General features: G+C 33.1%; 1 protein-coding gene across 1 annotated transcript in view; it reads left to right on the plus strand.

The window, feature by feature from the left end:
• The window catches only part of l(2)k01209 (uridine-cytidine kinase-like lethal (2) k01209), a 61,684-nt gene extending 46,831 nt beyond the window's left edge, over positions 1-14,853 (plus strand). The window contains exon 11 of the mRNA XM_075368423.1: positions 1,115-14,853. Coding sequence (XP_075224538.1) covers positions 1,115-1,260 — 146 coding nt within the window. The 3' untranslated portion in view covers positions 1,261-14,853. The remainder of the gene's footprint in view (positions 1-1,114) is intronic.
• Positions 14,854-21,556: the final 6,703 nt, after the last annotated feature.

Consider the following 21,556-nt stretch of genomic DNA (forward strand, 5'->3'; position numbering starts at 1 on the left):
ATTGGTTACTGCAAAATCTGTTCACAGTGAGTGCCATGCAAACTTACACAAAAGAACAAAACCGTGAAAGGAATGCTATGAACAGCTTTTGAAATGTTATCACGAGAGAGATGATAGGAGACAAAACTTGGGTATGTCATTATGACCCAGAAAAAACTGGCATTTTAGTTTGCCATAAAAAAAATTCAAAATAATCCTCGGCAAACAGAATTCTCTTTAGATTGTTCTGGGATTCCAAATACAAGTATATGGCTGATTGCCTGGAAGTCAGGTCGAATTTAAATTCTTTGTGATACATAGAAATGTTAAACACCTTAGGTGATGTATGTCATATTCAACAATTCTAATGTTGGGCCACATGCACAAATTGCTTGCAACCGCCAAGGCTATTCTGAAGTTGAAATTTGAACCTATTCCATACTCTCTATACACATCAGATTTGGCGCCCTGTGATTTTCACTTCGTTCCACATTTAAAGAGTGGTATTAAGGATATTCATTTTATCACAGATGATGAACTGAAGGATACATTGAGGTTGTAGATCAAGGAAAGACCATCGACATTCTTCATTGATTGAATGAGGAAACTGGTTCATCATTGGGAGATTTGTGTCTTCATTTTTTTAATCAAAATCATACACTTTTAAAAAACTTATTTTTTTTATCTTTTACCAACACAGCTATGGATGTTGGTAACATTATTATTTTCTTCCACTCTTGGTTTCTTTGCTTGTGACTATTAGCTGTTATTGTAAGTGGTTAATACGTGGGAAGTATTATAATACGTGGGAAGTATTATAATACGTGGGAAGTATTATAATACGTGGCAAGTTGTGTCATGTTTGAAAACTGCATTCATGCACTTTGTATGCTCAGGCTGCTAGAAGAATAAACATTTAAAGAATTTATTATTTTTCTCTGATTTTTGTGGTCTTCGTTTAATTAAAGTTTTCCAGTGTACTGAACCCACCTGATATTAAGTTATTATATTTTCTTTAAAAATGATCTCTGAATTAGAAAGTGAATTGTCAATCGTCTTAAATAACTCAAAATTTCTTATTATCAACAGTTATATAGAATATTCTGGTGTATTTAAAAAAATTTTTTTGTTATAGGGGTCCATACAATAGCATATGCATTTCCTCAAGTCAAGATTGTCAGTTCAGCTGTAGACCCAGAAATAAATGAAAAATTTTATGTGTTGCCTGGTATTGGCAATTTTGGTGATCGATATTTTGGTACCGAGCCGGGTGATGTGTGATGAGAAAAAGGTTCCTTTTATGTTAATTATTTTTCTTTTTATAATTGATGTAAATATTGTTGATCACCAAAAAAAAGAGTTTATAATCTGTGATTGTCAGTATATAATTATTAAATGGATCGGTTTACAAATTTATTCCTACTTAGGAATATTTAAATTATATTATATTTATTTAAAACTACATATTGATATATTAATGATAAATGAACCACCAGAATTGTTGAACAAAATTCATCATTTGGAGAGGCGACTTTTGATATAATATTTATTAAGGACATAAACTTTTGGTGTATGTTCATTTTTATATTGGAGTCATTCATTTTTATTTTTTTTTGTTACTGCATAACTAATATACCTAAAAATTATTATTAAAAAACAAAGACTGAAGATGTTAGGAAGGAACAGTGCCTCTCAGTTGTGTGGTCTGTTTAGTATTTATTTGGTAGTTCATTTATTATTTGATATACACAAAGAAGCATATGTATATACAATAAAAATATTAGTATTATTGTAAATGGGGATATTTAAATGTAACGTTTGGTTCACTTAATATAAATTTAGTATTATTATTATATAAGTTGATTTTTAAGAAATGTTATTATTTATTGTTGTTATATATTATTCTGTGGAATGTCAACACTTTACAACAAAGTTATATCTTCAATATTAGATTAAGATAAAACTAGTCGCATGTTATTTAATGTGCTATTTTTCTTTCTGGAAAAGTCTGATGGGTGTCACGCAAGTAAGCATGCATTTTTTTTATATGTTAGGTATTTCTTTGTATTTACTGTTTGTAAAGTTATGTAATTCTATTTTCATGCATATATTGTTATACATAATTGATTTCTAGATTGTAATAATTAAAGGCAATTTTTTTTTTTTCATTTGTATTTGTTCTCATGGACTAAGAAACTTTTAAAAGATATAGTTATTATAATACAGATCTTGCATTTTTATATCATACAGTGTGCACTTCCTAGCAATGCTTTTGTTCTGAATTATATTCTATCTTTTTCAACATTTTATGATCAGAAAAGAAAATTGAATGAAATTATTCCCGTACAAACACATGAACTTCTTTTATTATCCTTTTTTTGTTTACTGTTGTACATAAAAAAATATGAAGTTGTAAAATTGCTTTTGAGAATGTCAAATTTAAACATATTCAAAGTGAAAATAGGTAGATAGATTTTTTAGGTTTGTAGTCCACAACTCTTGAGTTATTTCATCTACCTTTTATCAGTATTAAAATTATTTAAATACAACAAATTGTTTTATTAGAGATTATACAATTTTGGTTTATGTTTGATTACACATATATGTTGAAATCTTCCTAAGTATTTTTTATAGAATTAGTATCTGCAATGTTTAGACTAAAAAATATAAAATCTGTAAATTAACATTGTGTAAATGTTCTAAAACCAAATAGAAAAAATACATACCGGTACTGTATCTTTTATAATGCTCCTACCTATGTTTATACTGAGTATATGCTCCTACCACTGTTACTGGGGTAGTGGCAGCTATACATTACCTTTATTTATATGCAGTGTAAATCATGTTTAGTAGTAAATAATTGGTACGTTGTAATTGAAAATAATAATTTATGGTGACTGATTGATTTTAATTTAATTCTTCTTCTTAATGTGAAATTATTTTACATATGTGTAAGTAACCTTTTCCTAAATATATCATAAATAAATCACTTAAATGTTTGGTTTTTTTTTAATATTATATTAAGGTACTAATAATAAAAATTAAAAAGGTTTTTTTTTTTAGAAAAGTTGTATAATTGCATTACTAAAAAATCTCTTAAAAAATTAAGCTAAAAAAGAAGATAGATGTATTTTAGAAATTAAAGAGGGAGAAGATATTATTAAATAGGGTAATATGGTAATTTTCAATATTCAAACCAGTACATTAAGTAGTAACCAACCAAATCACCTTTTTGAACATATTTTTCTTTACTAGTTCATTTCAAACATGATAATTTATATGAAAATCCTTTAGCTAGTTCATTTTTTTACAGTATTCTGATATCGTTTTTTCTCTGAAATATTCACAATAATGTGAAATACATAAGCGGTAAATACATGTATTACACAATATAAAATTGATTGATCAAGCATAAACTACATTAAATGATAAATGATCAGATTTTATGAAAATAGAAACTTTCAGTTTTTTACATTCTCTTGTTTTGCAGGTATTTTAAATTTACATTCAAACAAAAATTGATTTCCCTTTCCATACTTTCTTAGCGTTTTCTTTCATGTGATAAACTAAGGTTGATAATAAAAGTCGACTTTTTGCATTTTATGCAGAAATAACTTATCCAATAATAGATTTTTTATACTTCTGAGATTTATATTTCTTCTCTTCAGAGACGTAATTATTTATATTTTTAATGGAGGTAAAGGAAGATCAAATAAAAACAGATTAAAGTAAAGTCTTAACAATCTCATTCAGTAGATTGTATTATTTTGTTTTTGTACAGGTGTAATATATATATCTATATTAATGTATAAAAAAATCAGTGATATTTTGTTGCTATAAAAAAACAATGACACTGTTGGATTTGCCAACATGTAGCAGAAATTTTCTGATTACTGTTTGATATAAAATAGGGTTTTAATAAAAAAAAAAAAGAATGGCAATGAACTTACAGAAGTAATTATACTCCAGTTATAGTTTTGCTTATCATCAAAAAAAAAAAATAATGTACTTTTATATGCTTTCTAAGATGTCTAATATCAAACGTTTTCAGGAATTTTAACGATTAAGCAGAAATTATTTGCTTACATTTTGTTTGCTTGTCTGTAGTGAATCATTATTTCAGAGGAAAATGAATGAGGATTGCTGGCTATTTATGTTGTATTGTAGTCCTTTGTAGAATGATGTCTTAAAGGAATTCAACATTAATGTGAGATACTAATGCCAGTTGGCAACAAGGGTGTGTTCATCATGGATCATTTTAATTTCCATCTGCATAGTGTTAAAATGATATTTGTTAAGTAAGTTCTTACTCTAGATAGTAGTAAACCTTTGTGGTTGTTTTAAATTTATCATTGTCCATTTCCAATGATTCACAAAGTACTTCCTGTATTAAGTAAATATTTATTTAATTATTTAAGTTGCTTTTCACTGTATCTTTTCTTTTTTCTTTACGGATGTGTTTACATATTGCACTGTTAGATACATGATTTCATACAGTTTGTATTAAAAAGTTTAAAATAGTAGAGACAAATCAATATCTTCTACCTGCAAAAATATTAACATAAAACCCTCAATTAAAAATATAAATAAGATTTATGAACAAATCTTTAAAATTTAGTTAGTTACTAATAAAGTTAGTTAACCACCGTTGCCAACGCATCAATAATATAACCAGTAGTTATTTGTTGAATAAATAAAAAGTTACTGTAAATATTTTACTCATATTTATAAGTTTAAATAATCAGGAAGAATAAATTTATAAATAAGGTGAAAATAAATACTTTTAACAATTTTTAAAAAAATATACAAATAAGTAATATAATATATTAATGACATATTACATTTGTGTCTGCTATTCATGTATATAAGGAATGCTACCAGAAAACACTAGATATATAGAATAACATTGTGTTGGAGAGAATTCTTAAATTTCAAAGCAGTTTTTTCCTAAAATTATTATCACAGTTGTGTTTAATGTACTATGTTTTTAGTGCATTGAGCAATAAAAATTTTTAATTGAAGAGTGAAACCGAGAAACTTGTCAAGTGCCAAAAAAGTCTTGAGGTATTACTAAAACATCAAAATCAATTTAAAAATAAAATTAAACATAATTATTACATAATATAAAATTGTACAAAAAAATAAAAATACAATAATTTGAAATAATAAATATGTATAAAAAAATAAATTGTGCAAGTAGCGCTAATTACAATAAAATTTATTTACCTTGAAACATAAAAATTTAATAAATTATCTTCACTGACACTTTTTTATTAGAATATTTTTTTATAAAAGGCTATATTTTTCATCTGTAAATGAAATCATAGATGTTAAATCTTGTTTTTCTCACCACTAAGGACTACAGGGAGTTAAGTGAATGAGTCTCTTTTATGTCAGAAACGTTTTTTATGCTTGCTGTAATTCCAAGTTGTTAAATGTTTATTTTATTTGCATCACTCGGTGGATTTTTAGCGGAAAGCATGCAGTTAAGCCTCAGTATATCAAAGGTATTTGTGTATCTTGATTATATTCAGAATCTTAGTATTGATAAAAGAATCGGCAAGACCCTAAACGTAGAAAAACTTATTTTGCTGCATATTAAAAACATTAGTGTATTTGACTATTTCATGTGATTTAAATCAATTTCTTGATTTCATCAAGAATTTAATTTGTGCAAACTTAATTTATCAGTGATAGAAAAATTTCAGTCTCTGGGTAAATGTGCCTTGAGACAAAACATTTTATTTAACTATGTTAAAGGTTGTAATGGGTATTAAATAAATGAAAAGAAAAATCTATTCTTGTTTTGTTTTCATCAGTACAGTTTTCATTCTACAGAATTAAATTATATTTAATTCACTACTATTTAGTGTAGAATAGGAGAATAGGCATGACTAACTTATCAGCACTGTGATCTACACTACACTCTTACCAAATCAAAAATATTATATCAAAATATTCTTTCAGTTTTGAATTTCTTTCTGATTTTTCTTCAGATACATTGCTTGAACCTACCATAAAATTCATAAATATCTGGTATTATTTTTTATTACATAACTTTGAATATGTTCAGAAATATTCATGAAAAAGAAATGAGAAATTCAGAAGTTTTATAAATATTACAAGCTTTTTCTGGACATCTAAAATACAACCAGCACCAACATTTTTGCATGATGTAGAATTTGTTATTAGCATCCATTATTATAACAGGTTGATCCATTTCTTGGCATACGGCTTGAAAATTTAGTAATAGTGCTAATGTGTGGATTACTGAATTGGAACAGTAATTTTTTTGGATATGTTGACCTTGTATAATAGCAAGATTCTGTTCCAAAATTTTTCAAATTGGCACGTAGCAAGTATTTGGGTTACATTTAATTAATGCTGATAATTTTAGCAGTTGATAAATGAAATGCAAAATATTTATAATAATATATGTTACTATTAATATTAGTATGTATTTAATTTTTTTTCTAAATTTATTATTTTGGTATTATCTTTTTGTTAATTCTGTGAACTGCATAACTTAAGCATTTTTAAAGTTTTAAGTTCAGTTTGGAGGAGAAATATTGAAATATCTTGGAATGATTAATAGTAAGAAATATTATGTGATTTTAACATCTAATGATGAATTTTACACGAATAGGATGTATTCATATGTCTTGTTCTTAAAAGTTCAGTTACAACACATTAAAATTTATTCATTATCTGTTTTTAGTGTTAGATATTTCACTTGTTTTATTTTGTGCTATTTCTTTGTATCTTTTTTAGAATTTTTTCTCATATTGTTTTGAATTAAGACAAGACAGCAGTACTGTTAAATTTTCAAGTGTCTTTCGATATTAGTTAATGCATTGTTGAGTTTTATACTAAGCCTGTGATTCCAGTAATTTGTGTATAAAAAAAATCTCATTTTACTTCTATAAAATAAGCTGTAATATCAATTTGTTTCAATATATTACTATTTTTCGCCATCAATTCTTAAAATGAGTAGCATGAATCATTTTTGTAATTAAGAACATCAAAATACTCTGCATTATGAGATACTCACAGTTTTTTTTTTTTAAGTTGTAAGATTGTAGAATTTTATACCTGTTTATCTTTCTGTTACTGTTAATAATTTTAAGTTGTACCTTGACAGTTAAGAAGTGAATTCTGATAGATAAATCTTTTCTTTGTTGTGAAATTGTTGAGCTTTGAAAGGTTGTCATTTTATACCAGTGGTCTTCAATTTGTATGAAATAAAGTGCCGCATAATTATAAGTTGCCCATTATAAATATAATATTATATTATAAATATAAGTGGGCCGCATAGCAAATAATTTATGTAAATATTGGCCATGTGGTAATATACCATTATATGAGTAATGTGTGGTTTTGTGTATGTATAAGTATGGTATAGGTTTGCTAGATGAAGATTATATGCAATAATAGGTTTTATGTTTGAGTTTTATTGAATTTTTCAAGGAAACCAATTGAATAACAATTATCAAATATTACATTTTAAATTTATTTAAATATTTATACAATTACAGGTGAAAGGTGCATGAGTTCAGCGAGACACTTGACACTATTTTCTCGTAACTAATTTCTTAATAACAGCTTTGATGTTGGAAGAAGAGATTCTAAGGTTGTTCTCTAAATAAGTGTGTTCTAACAAACGATTTCTCACTTTTGATTTTGCATACTTCATTTTAGAAAAAACTGCTCTCTGGTGTATGTGGTGTCAAGAAGTGAAGCTACAAACAAAGCATTGTTTTAAATTACTGGGAATTTTTCTTCATTGACATACTGTGATTAAAAATCCAGTATTTCTAAACTTCTCCTGCAAATACCTATTGCATTACAACTTGATTAGTTCCATTTACATATTTCTGGGAGCTTTTTCAACTTCAACATTAAAGTCGAGACTTGAAAGAAACAATGGTATCCACATACTTCTCTTTGGTGGTAATTTCACTAAGAGCTATTGTAGGGAATTGTCAATTTAACTAAAGTTCCCCGTAAATGTAGCTTTGTTTCAAACGCTTTTATTTGGTGAAATAGGTTATGGACCAAATTGTTTCTGCCTTGAAGACACATGTTTCAAATTACTGAGGTGCATGAATGTCAGTAAGAAAATTAAAATCAGCCATCCACTCAGGATTATTAAACAGATGAAACGTTTTACCTTTGTTGTTCATGAATTGAGAAATTTCATCTTTAAGATAACCACTTCCTCAAGAAATTTTCTTGTACTGAGCCAATGTCTGTGCAGTAGGGACGTCTTCGTACTCTGCGTCCATATCACTGAGAAAAGATTGAAATTGTGTGTTTCAGTCCTTGAAATTGAATGAAAGTGACAATGTTTATAATGTCTTTCAATACTTCCTTAAAGACATTTTTCGCGCATACTTGTTCTTGATGCCGAATGTAATGATACTGCATTAATCACATGCTTCTACAAGAATTTGCTTCATTTCAAATTAGAGGAGTAATGCTGTCTTTCTTGCTAACTATTGATAGGGCCCCATCAGCAATTCCTGAGAAATTGCTCAGCTTTAGATAGAACCTCTGAAGCTGAGGATAAAGCTTTGAATATGTCACTTCCTTTTATGGTGCCTTTCATGAGAAAAAGACCTGCTATTTCTTTAGTAGGGTTAAAGTCTTTATCAATACATCTGATAAAAATGCACAACTAAGCAGTATCTGTAACATTTATACTGTCGTCAAGAGCTACAGAATAAAACATAACCTTAGAAGTTATTTCTTTCAAAGTATTTTCAATATCTTCAGCCAATTCCTCTATTTTTCTCAAAACAGTAATTCCAGATAAGCTAATTTAAAAAAATAAATGCTTCTGTGCTGTGCATAGGATTTCAGCTGCTGACTCCACGCACTCCTTTACAAATTTGTCATCACAGAAGGGTTTGGACTACCAAATAATTTTTTAGGATATTAGCTAGCCTTAACATTTAATTCACTCTCAACATTTGGCTTTTTAAATTAAAATTTTTGAATCTGCAGTCTCTTCTGTAACTCTGTCACTTTATCTAAACGAGTTTACTCTTTATGTTGGTCCATTTTGCAAGCATGCTTAATTTCATCATGGTGTTTTATATTAAACTCTTTCATCACTGACATAGACAACTCATTTTATATCAAATATACAGGTTTTTCTTTTACCTCAACAAAGAAATATAAACCTGCCCACTTGTCATTAAACAACCATTTTTCATCAGAAACCTTCAGTTTCTTGCTGGAGCTTGTCACCATTATGAAAATTATAAATCAATAAACAATATGTATACAAAAATAACGTAATGCTGAAATAGACATCAGATACACTAAAGCAAACTGAATTAAGAACTAAACAAAGATGAAGAATTAATATAAGTAGGCATTAGAATTGAAGTGTCCAATGGTAGGGGTACCAGTAGATCTGTTCTGCCAATTGTATGCAATGAAAATTATCGGCACATGGACTGTAGCATGTGTAAATAGCTGTAGCATTAAAGACAAACTTTCAAAGTGATCATTGAATATGCATGTATGTAAACATTCATCTTAAGAATGAAATCAGCATCATTTAACTTTATTAGTTTAAAAAAAATGTAAACGTAGTGTTAAGCTCCTTGGTAATTCTTTCAGCAGTTACAAATAGGATTTCAAGTTCAACAGATATTTAATCCAACATTGGGCCACAGCCTACAGGATGAAGATCACTGTTTTATACAGTTGTGTATGAATAAGTCTTATGCAAATAATTTAAAGAATAATTGTACTAAATGTAGAAAAAAAAATTGTTTAACTCAGGAGATTATAAAAAATTAAATTATGTTAATAAGTTTCACTGTGTATAAGATTGCGTGTTATGCAGAAAACTAGATTAGATTTTGCTTCTTAAATTGTGATCACTAATGTTTTTAAATAAGGTAAAAGTGTGATTAAATTTCAAAAATATCGGTCAATTCATATATTAGGAGATTGATCTTAAAATATTACCTGGATGTAAATTGGAGTATTTCAAATCTGCATAAGCATAGATAAAAATTCAGAATGTTATCCATTTCCAATCATGAAAAGTACAGTGGTACCTTGGTATATGACCTTAATCCGTTCGTTGCTGATGTTTGAACTTATACAGGATGTATACCAAACCAACCTTTCCCATAAGAAGAAATGTAAAAATTATTAATCTGTTCTATGTAAAACATAAACTCTTATTGATATTATAACTGCATTAATGGGGTTGTAAAATAAATAAAAAACAAGATTTTATTATAGATTTTTAAATTTAAATTCTGCTTAATACTAAAATACAAAAAGAAACAAATGATATTCTATTCTGTGGAAGAAGAGGAGTCCCCTTGTAATAAAACCTGACATTCTGGTGTTTTTTTCTTTATCAGTCTTCTATCACTTTTCACTTGGCTCAGCTGGCTTGACTTTTATTAAAAATCTTTCTAAAGAACTTTGTTTCTGACTTCTTCTCAGGATGTTTCTAAAGCGTGACATTGTCTGGTCTTACCAATTGATGCTATTGCAATTTGTTTGACTTTGTTGGGCAGTATTTTTCTGAAAAATGTTTCATGCCCATCCATTTTGCAAGAATTTCTTTGATTAATGAAGAAGGAGTTTCCTCTGTCTCTTCCTCCTCTGAATCTGAAGAGGTGTATCCATTCTAGCCTGATGCTCATCCTTCTCTGGTTTCTGTAACTCTTCAGTGATCAGTTCTTCATTGTGTCCCTCCATAATTCTTCCACATCATCATCACATACATCCAGTTCCATGGTTTTGGCCAGAGAAACAATATCCTCCACTATAGAGGGCACAGATTCAACGTCCCTTGCAGTTACTGCATGTGGCCATAAACTTCTCCAAAGCAAAGTTCATTGTTCTGTGGCAAACTTAATGATCTTTCCAGAACTCTCCAGGGTTAATTCTGTCTCAGGTTACTTGAAAACACCTCTAGTATAACGCTTTAGTTTAAAGTTTCTTGAAATTATTTATGACCTGATCCATGGGCTGAATGAGAGGATTCGTATTAGAGGGAAGGAACTTTACAGTAATGAAGTCAAACTCAGGCAAGACATAATCCTTCAAGCTTGGTGGGTGAGTGGGAGCATTATTAGGAGAACCTTCAAAGGCAGGTTGTTCTGTAAATAACCTTTTACACTTGGGCCAAACATAACATAAACATTCACTGAAGTATTTTCTTGTCAGTAAAGCCTTGCCATTTGAACTCCACATCATAGGCACTTGACATTTTTGAACATTGTGTTTTTTAAATGCCTTCAGGTTTTCAGAGTGCTAGATCAATAAATGCTTCATTTTGCAATCCCCATTACTGCTACAGAAGAAAGTTAGCTTGCCCTTCACTGGCTTGTGCCCTGGCGATAACTTTCTGTTTTTGAGTGATATAGGTCCTGTTTGGCAATTTCTTCTAAAACAGGCCAGTTACATCACAATTTAAAACTTATTGGGGGAATAAAATGTTCACTTTCCACAAACTCCCCATTGTTTAACAAATCCATTAGCGACTACTTTATTGACACTAGCTCTTTCTCCATGCCGCATAACACTATGAATACTGTTTTTTTTTGTGAAATTCACAAACCAGCCATGGCTGGCTTTAAACACCTCGCTTTCCTGGCTAGTTCCTGCTTGATTTTTCATGAGATTGGCATGTATCATTTTAGCTTTCTTGCAAATAATTGCTTCTGATACGCTATTGCCAGCACACTGTTTTTCAGTTATCCAAAGCAAAAGCAATTTCGCAATATGCTCTAATGTCTCCGATCTTTGTTTATAAATTGATTTAACCCCCTTGGCAATGTTAGCATATTTAATAATATCTTTATTTTTCACAGTTGTCAATATTGTCATTATCTGTATACAATATGCTATCTGTTAAGTTGCAGATACGCATGCTACTTTCATATTTTTCAACAATCTCCTTTATCAATTCCATACTGATTTTAGTTATTTTTTCATTTTGTGTTTCTTTTCATTTGCCATTCTACATTCCACGATTATTAAAAATAATAAAATTTTACTTAAAAATCAAAATCACAAGAAAATTAACAAAAAGGTATAGAACAAATATTCTTTACTTCTATAGCACCAGCCATACTGATTTTCAACCGATAACAGTACTGTATTTTACTCGTGTCTATATCTCCACCATATCCGTATTCATCCATGCATGCATGCTGTTCAGTACAATGTATCGTATTAATAGTTTAAATTCATCTATTATTAAGCAGAATATGTAACAAATTATCAGTCATGAACAGCATTTAAATAATTTCTTAGAGGTTTACAAAAAATATCCACTTATTTATTTAACATACAGTAATTAATTTGTAAAATGTAAATGTAACTTAATGGTAGATTCTAAATTAAAAAACCAATGGAATAAACTTATTGACTCCTGTTTTGCTATATGACATCTATATTTATATTTTGCTATATAAGTAATATAAGTAAGGATATCACTTACTTGTATGATCAGTCAGTTAATAATACATCAACTTCGAATATAATTGATTATTAATTGTCATGTCCAAACAGGATGTATTCCAAAGCAGACGTATACCGAGGTACCATCTGTATATAGCATTTTATGAGTATAACATTTTATATTTCTGTGGTTTTTTTTGTTACTCCTTAAGTGCTGCTTAAAAGTGATAGTCACCTCTAAAGTATTAATTGATGTAGTATGGTGTATCTAAGTTTCTAGTTCCTGTTTAGCTTATTAACCGATTACAAATTTAATTGAGAAAGAAATTTTATTTTGTCATTTATGCTTTTTGTTAGTATGGAGAGTTCCTATAAGTACTATGAGAAATTTTATTTTAGTTAATATTGTAAACTAATTTCCTCTCCAATAAATATTAAACTATTAACACTTTCAGGTCTGTACTTGACTTGAGAATTGTTATTCTCAAGTCAAGTACTGTTTTAAAAAATTATGTAATCAACATATATCTCATTTGTTATTGCCACTGTAACAGGCAAGTAATTTATTGAAATCCTGGAAGTGGCAAGTGTAAACTTCTTTGATATATGGTAGAGATGAAAAAATGAATAAAAAAAAAAATTTTTTTCTCACAATATATCTTGTGCTGAAATGAATCCTAAATGAAATCATTCCAAAAACTAATATTTGGTACATTTTTCTAGCATGTTGAAATGAGCTATGGCTTTGAAATGTAAATCTGTATATATTATTTAAGGATAAAACTGCCAACTGTCAAAACTTTTACCAAAACATTACTAGATTTTGCGAGCCACTAACAGAGATGTTTGCATGCGACTTTCTAATGGTATATGTCAAGCATGCATACTAGAGCGTGTGTTACTTGATTCACACACCACATACTTGATATAACAAGTTCCATGCTTTTAGTTTGGCACATATTTTATAACATAATATTTTATTTGTTTTATGTTTTATTGATTGGGTTTAATATTTTATAACTTTAATGATTTTGATTGCATTTATTATTTTATAATTCATGTAAAATATACAGGTATGGGATACTGGATTAAAGAATTTTTGGTAGCCTTTATAGAACTTTATAAACCCATGTTTATGGGAAGTGGGCAGTAAAGATAATGCTGAACTGTAATTTAAAAATGACAGTGTTTGAATTAGTAGGGTAATAAACATAATTGGTGTAAAAAAAGTCCATAAAACAGCAAATAAAAATTTGTAATGAAAAAAACTCAACCGATTCACAGAATTTTTGAAAATCACTAAATTAAATTTTTTAATTTAGTCTTCCTGTAATACCTTTACCAGTAGGTTAATATGCATACAACCTTTTCAATCGATGTAATAAAAATACTGCATGTCATACATTTAGTATTTTAAAATGGGTGGAGTTCTTAGCATACATATTTGAAATATGTAAGATGTGAAATTTTCATTCATAAATGAACATGCAAGAATTTCCAGTGCCAAATATGTATCTATGGGATGTTTATTTTAAACTATGTTTGTGGGTGACAAAGTACTTAAAATGTCATATTTTAAATCTGGTGGTAATATGTGGCATTCCAAGAACACATTCCAAGTATCTGTGTTAGTGGCCAGCTATTGACTGACAAACGTACAAAACAAATTAAAAAAATGACATAATGAATTGACAATAAACTTTGTAGGTTAACAGCATTGTTAGCCTGACTTGTCATAAATATACTAATGCCCAAAACTAGCGGAATGTTAGATACCACTCCATGAACTCAGTACACTAGCATAATCATAATACACTATCGTAATTTAATTGATTACTCCAGAAATATAAGTTTCATATACTTTCTGTAAAAGTATATGTAAGTATATTGTAAGAAATTTTCCAGAACCAGTATTGTTGTTAAAGTCTGTGTTTAGTTTTAGCCAGATAGTCCAGTAAATGATAGACATGAAAGTGTTAATTTAGCTTTTGATTTATGGGTGTGAGAAATGGTACTAAACTGTTGTACTATTTTAGTATTATGTATTACCAAAGTTTTGTTTATCTCATTTAAATTGATTAGTTATTTATGACTAGATTTTATATTTTTTCAAAACCAAAGTCTGAATTAATAATAGAGGTCTGTGAATTAATCAATTTTAAAGATCTAGTAACGAAGCAGTAACAGTTTGTTTGTAAGGAAAAGAGTAACTTTGCTTTCTCTTTCTGATCCAAATTTAATATTTGATATTGACAATTTTTTTTAGTGATTTTTATTATGTGATATAAGAAACTTAAAAATATGAAATCAAAGAATTATTTAATTTTAAGCTTTTAATTTTAGTGTATTTTACTCTGTTAATTTAGTTTGCATCAATTTTGTTCTTTGTAATTTGGTTTTTGTATTTGAGAAAATAAAATTGTGATTTGTCATAAATTCTGATTGTATTACTAAATAAAACCTTAAATTACTAGTTAACAAATCTGGATTTTAATAAGAAATTATCTATGAAGTAATGATTCTGATATCCTAAAAATTAAATTCTCTTTTAAAAAAAATGTGATAAATTGTGATAATATACCCTTGTCTTGTAATATACTCACATTTATCTTCCTATTACTCAGTATTGTTGATATTTCATTGTTCAGGAAACTTGTCTCTTTCTGTAATTCACCGATAGTTTTCATGATAAAGCTTTTAACATCAGTACAGAAGAAGATGCAAAAGTAAAATTACAAAATTTAGTTGACTTGGAGAATAAATAGAAAAATACATGAGGGAAAGGACCAGTTTCTGCAGATCTTTTATCTGCAAAATGCAAGTCTTTTATATATTTGCATGATTTTTTTGCAAACAGTTATAAATAGATAACTTTTATGATCTAAAAGTGACAAATTTTTATATTTTAACAGTATACTGAAAAGTAGTGATGGGTGTACGAACAGATGAAGTTCAGCGATGATTATTAAATAATTAGTCATAAAAGTTGATGTTATTATCAATTCTTTATTATATTTGAAAATACTTTATTATGTATAAATTGAATGTTTAATATACTTGAAATATTAAATGAATTATTTATGTATTATTAAATGTTTATTATAATTGAATTATGAACTGGAACTGTTACTAAATGCGATTGTACAAGAATAATGCATTGCCATTTGTAGGCGACTGACTGGAACTAAACAAGAATGACGACTGAATAATGAATGACAATGGACTTGCTTAAATAATGTTGCTGGAGCTGCTGCTTTGTCAGGAGCCGAATATATCCAAAAGGGTGATGTGAACTGACAGGAGTCCAATGCATTCGAAAGGAGCTGAGTGATTTGTAAGGAGCCACTGAATCGTCAGCAGCTGAATGCATATGAAAGGAGTCAAGTGTACTGTAAATAACCGAATGAATCCAACCAAAGCCGAAGAAGATATTTTAATTTAAAAATCCTATTAAATATAATAAAGCTCCAACATTTAAATGATAACAAAATATAAATATGTAAAGAGTATGTAAAAATGAAAGAAATAAGTCCGAACATACTGAAAAATGCATTGCCATTTGTAGGTGACTGGCTGGAACTAAACAAGATTGACGACTGAAGAGTGAATAATGAATGACCACAAGAATGACATCCCAACCCTGTAGGGGGAAGACACCCCCACCTTGTAACATTACCATTCGCCACACCGTCCCCTCCGTTCCAAGCCCTGAGGGGCTTTATCAGAGGTCGTCTTTAGACCTTCTGATTACATCTCATAGTCATCAGCCAGGCCTTAGTCGGGATGCCCCGATGTAAATGCTTTGCATTTGGATCAGTAAATACATATAAAATTTCGCCCTCACGTAGCCCTTAGACACCTTCACATCCAACCTAACGTGATTCCCACAAACTAACTAACCAAAACCGCGGAAGCGCGAATCCCGCGCCTAGTACAGATGTGACAACACTGTTCGTGACTGAATGCCTCAGAAAACAAACGAGTTTAAAGTTAAATCAGTGCTACACTCATGCCAATCAAAATTGTGTTTTACGTAACATAGAAATTCAGACTTGCACACAAATAGTCGATTAGTTTAGATCACCTAACAAGGGGTCCCATCATGGTGTCTGGCGTGGCATTAGCAGGTCACGATCATAACCGTCCCCGGTCGCACGGGCTACCATACCCCAGCAGCGCAGCCACCCCAACAGCGACAACCCCCAAATCGAATCGCATACAATGCCAATGCGCCTACCTCCAACCAATCCAATGCCCTAAGCCGGAACCCCAGCCACCCGGGATCATACCACGATCGAGTACGTAGATCAAACTTCCTCTGCAGACCTACACATCGCAAGGGCGCGAAGAAAACCACTATAGACCATTCCTCGCTGATCATGCAGTTGGTACGGAGATCCAGAAAGGAATGTATTCTCAAGTTCCCTAAAAGCTCGTGAACGTTCGATCTCGTATCGGGGACAGACGTAGAGGATGTGGTCCTCTGTATCATCAGTCCCGTAAACCGGGCATTGACTCGAATCGACCAAACGAAACGTAGCCATACTCGCTAGAAAGGCACCAAGCCCGGAGAGAAACTGTTTGATATACCGATTCGGGGACCATCTAATCGCACCTTAATTAAACAATTTAAGAAATATACCATGCGTGAAGCGATCTGCGGGGGATTCATCCCACCTGACCTGCCAAGACGCAAGGCCCCGGTATTAATCAACTGTTTTCGTTCTGACGTCAATAGGTTATTTACCTCTGAAATGTAGCGTTCCTTATGCTCATTAGCCAAAATATCTATTGGTTTTACTCCGGCTGTAACACAGACTGTCTCCCGCGAGACTGTTCTGTAACCGCCTACAACAGTCAGCAAGAGAGTCACTAGGCTCGCAGCAAAATGTCGGCGCAATAACTAAGATATGCGGTGAGCCCATATAGGCGCATAATAGCTTCGCTGACACCATTGTAAAGTATACGCATGGTACGGTAATTCAACCCCCAATCGGAATGAATGACTACGGATTCCATAAAAAGCATCAGCGGCCTTTTTTGCTACGTACTGTAGATGTTTCTTGAACCGAAAATTCTCATCAAGGATAACACCCAGGTATTTTTGAGTCGTAACGTACCGAATGGGGAGACTAACCATCTGAACCCGGATTCGTCGGGAAGCAGCCAATCGGTCTTTAAGCAATATCATTGTGGTTTTCTATGGTCTGAAAATCATCTTATGTTGGAGACTCCACAGTTGGAGTGTCTGACAAGAACGAGCAGCTCGGAATTCTACCTCGTTACGCGAATCCCCTTCAATCAATAGCAGCGCGTCGTCAGCATAAGCGATGACACAACAACCACATGGCAACCTTAAACGCAACATCGAATCGAATTCTATGATCCAAAGAAGGGGACTGAGAACACTGCCCTGAGGGCATCTTTAGTAATCTCTTACGAACCTGTGAGCCGCCATCACGTAGGGATGCGGTCCGATGGCTGAAATAATTTGAGAGCATTTTTAGTTCATTTCGTGTACACAAGCTTCTGCATCTGAAACAGGGCAGAAGGCCACCATAAGTTATTAAATGCCCCGGATATGTCCAGAAAAATCCCCAATACATATTTACATGGACTGGAGGAAGCTATCCATCACCCTTAGTATGGCATCCTCAGTGCTCTTGCTCGGTCGGAAACCATACTGGTTGTCCATTAGCAAATGATCAGTGGCCAATCTAACGTTAATACGCAAATATAGGACCTTCTCAAAAACCTTGCCAATCACGGGCAAGAGCGTTAGTGAACAGTAAGAAGAACTAACAGTAGGATCTTTGTCGCTACCTTTGAACAACAACACCAAGTCTTCACGCTGGAAAGTGGCCGGCGAAGAGCAACCTATTATGTATTCTAGTTAGAGGACTTAGTACCACTGGAAGCGCTCAGACGAGGAGCTCCACTGTGATACAATCATATCCGTGAGCCTTGTGCCATGCCAGCAACAATTATCTGGCGCACTTCCGCCTCAGTGATCTCAGAAGATTGTATGTCGGTTTCGAAAATCGCGACTTTCCGCCTGACACGCCGATGGTATGAAACCTCACCCACCATAGTGTCATCCGGGAGCAAATCGTTCAGCAAAATATTAAGGACACGGTCCTTATCAATTACCACATCCTCGCGGGTTGAAAAAGCTGACAGGAGGACATCTTTCCTGCGCTTATGTCCAAGAGCTCTATACGCAACGCCCCAAGGGTCTCTATTCCCTTGCTCCTGAACGAAGGAGCGCCAGGAATTACGCTTGAAGGACCTAATGCTATGAAAGTACCTACCCTCGTTCTGCGGTAATCTGCAGTTAGGGCCACACGCCGATGGGGATCACCCTCTCGTTGCGCAGCCCTTCTGAGTCGGTTCACAGGCTGCTCTATTACTGTCAAGATTCCGAGACCACCAACCAGATATACGTTCCCGGCCAGTGCCTCTAGGAATGGCGGCTTCAGCCGTTGCCACCACCGCAGAAGTGAAATTTTCTGGCAGGCCGTCAAGGTCTCGAGAAAAAATCTCAGTCTGGACTCCAACAAAGAGGAGAATTTAGGTCAGTCCGCCTTCCTATGCATGAAGTGCCCCCGGTGAAAGGAAGTGTCCTTCATTGACATCGCGCAGCTCATCCACTATTTCGAATAGTGTCAACCGATGATCGCTGGAACAGTCGTTGACCACAGACCAGTCAAGGACCCTGCCAGGGATGTCCCTACCAATGGTGATGTCAATATTTGTACCTGAAAGGCCAGTCGTCCGTTAACTGTACCGACGTAAGTGGCCAACTCGTCTGCAACATTAAAGACCTCCAAATTGTGCTGCGCGAATCAATTAGGCCACCGCCATGATCAGTGATCCCACTGTGCCAGAATAGCGACTTCGCATTAACATCGGCACCAATAAGGATTGGACCATTGCCCACAATACGAAGGATCCTATCTCATCTCGCTAGGTGTTCCTCAGTGGGATTCCTGTATTGGAAATATGAACTAACAACTGTAAGTTTCTGTCCGCGAATGGCAAGTCTGACTACAACATGATGCGCGTCAAAAACCTACAATATAAAGACACTATCAAGCGACTTCCTGCACAGAGTAGCAGACATACAGGTATGCCCTACACAAAACTTTTTCAAGTTGTGAAAGTCTGGCAGGTCACCCCTAATTACATATTGGTGCTGCAGAAGGACAACATCGAAGCTCAGTCTCTCTACAATCTCATCTAATTCAACCTGGACTATATAAGCAAGCACCCTGGGAATTTAGTTGACCAAACCTAACCATCTAAAAAGTTAAAGTACAGCGCAACGGCTCTTACGTAACAACCACACCTCTTACTAACAACTCATGATTCTTGTGCAACCTCTTACAGTTAGCACAGACTGGAGTCTCGGACCTATGTGAACAATCGTCACGTTTGTGGCCCCCTGCTCCACAATGGGCACACACTAAGGCAAACTTACAAAATTTAGCCCTACCACCATATCTGCAGCACTTGAAACATCTTTGGACATCCACGTACTCTTTGAGTCGGCAGGACCCTAGATCAATAAATAGTCTGCCTATGGACATAAATTTTTGAAAGAGACCAGAACTTATCTCAAAGTTTCCGTGATATCCCTGGGTATCACGCCTACCCGTTTTAAAGACCAACCGCAGTCCCGCCGGAAGGCGGCTTCATCCAAATCAGAGTTCTCCTCCCTAATAAGGGACAAGACATCTTCGTCGGTCAGTTTACGATCAATACTATAGACTATAATACGGGGCCTACGCGTTCTTTTCGGGTCTATTTTCACATTCAATCTCTTAATCGCCAAGGAATCTCTAATTGCCTGAATGGTCTCTGTGTCATCCGCTACCACAACTAATCCCTTGCCGGTCTCTTTAATGTTCCTGATTTTAAGGCCTTTCCCGTCTCCCCGAAGGGCAACCTGGAGGTCTTTTTTCAGCTGACTGCTGGACATAGTCGGTCGAGCCCTCCGCCCTATTAACAAATGCAACCTCAGGTTTCTTAGAGGACTGGCTGGTTTCATGTCTGCCCCTGACCACCTCAGCTTACCTACGCGGTTGCGCCGGGGCCGGTTTCTGAACTACGGTTATTTCTTTAGGCTTCGAGACAAGATTTTCGAAGCCCTAGACGAGAGCTATGAAAGCCGCTCGGAAGAATTCGAGCCGAGGCAATAATCTCTTGTTGATAGCTGCACTAGTACGTTTGGGGTTAGCTAAATAAGAAGACAAGCCACCCAGTTCCACCAAAACATCACGGCCCAATGGAGCAGAACTGCCAGGCCTGCCCCCGGCTTGCAAAAACTATTCAATAAGTGGGTTCATGAATTATCGTTGTCAGAACCAGTGTTCGAGGAAGTCGAAGGAAAAAGCTCTGGTCCCTCCTCCGGCTAGGCTTCTTACCTATCGCACTAACATCTATCATGGTCAGAGATGCCCTGACCTAACAATATACGAACAAAGTGCTCGCTGTATTCCTTCTATCACAGATATTGGGCACAAGCCCACAAGCGTGACGACTACCCACAGCGATTCTGTATTCTCGTGTCACTATTTGCACCTCTTTACCGCTACTGGATCAAATGTGTGAAATCAAAGATCAACACACAGTTACAGATTACGGCCCTCGCTCTATGAGCGCGCGAGTAGGACTAAGGGTAAAGGCCCCTTTGCTCGTAACAGGGACTTGAGAGCGACCAGAAGTCGCTGCCACTCTTCGCTGCGATGAGGCAGGTGCTCGAACAAATCCTGCGCCAAAATCTCTGAATCCCCGTGAAAAGGATTATGAATCGTCTAACAGTAAGGGCGCAAAACCGTTGTAACAGTTCTCAGACAGCAAGATTGTGGAACTTGTGGAGAAGGTTCACACTCGACCACTAGCTCAAAAATAGCACTGAAAAAGACTTCATACAACGCAATCTCTGCTCGTGAAAAAGATACCAGAGAGTCTATTAAATCTTATTAAATAAATTTAGGTTCCATACATTTAAACCATAATAACAAAATATAAATAAGTAAAGAGTATTTAAAAATTAAAGAAACCTAAGTCCGAACAATGAGATTCACCATTTCAGCTAATTCAAGAAACAAATATGAAATAAAAAATTTTG

Source organism: Lycorma delicatula, chromosome 6 (genome assembly GCF_047948215.1).
Source record: "Lycorma delicatula isolate Av1 chromosome 6, ASM4794821v1, whole genome shotgun sequence".
Lineage (NCBI taxonomy): Eukaryota > Metazoa > Arthropoda > Insecta > Hemiptera > Fulgoridae > Lycorma > Lycorma delicatula.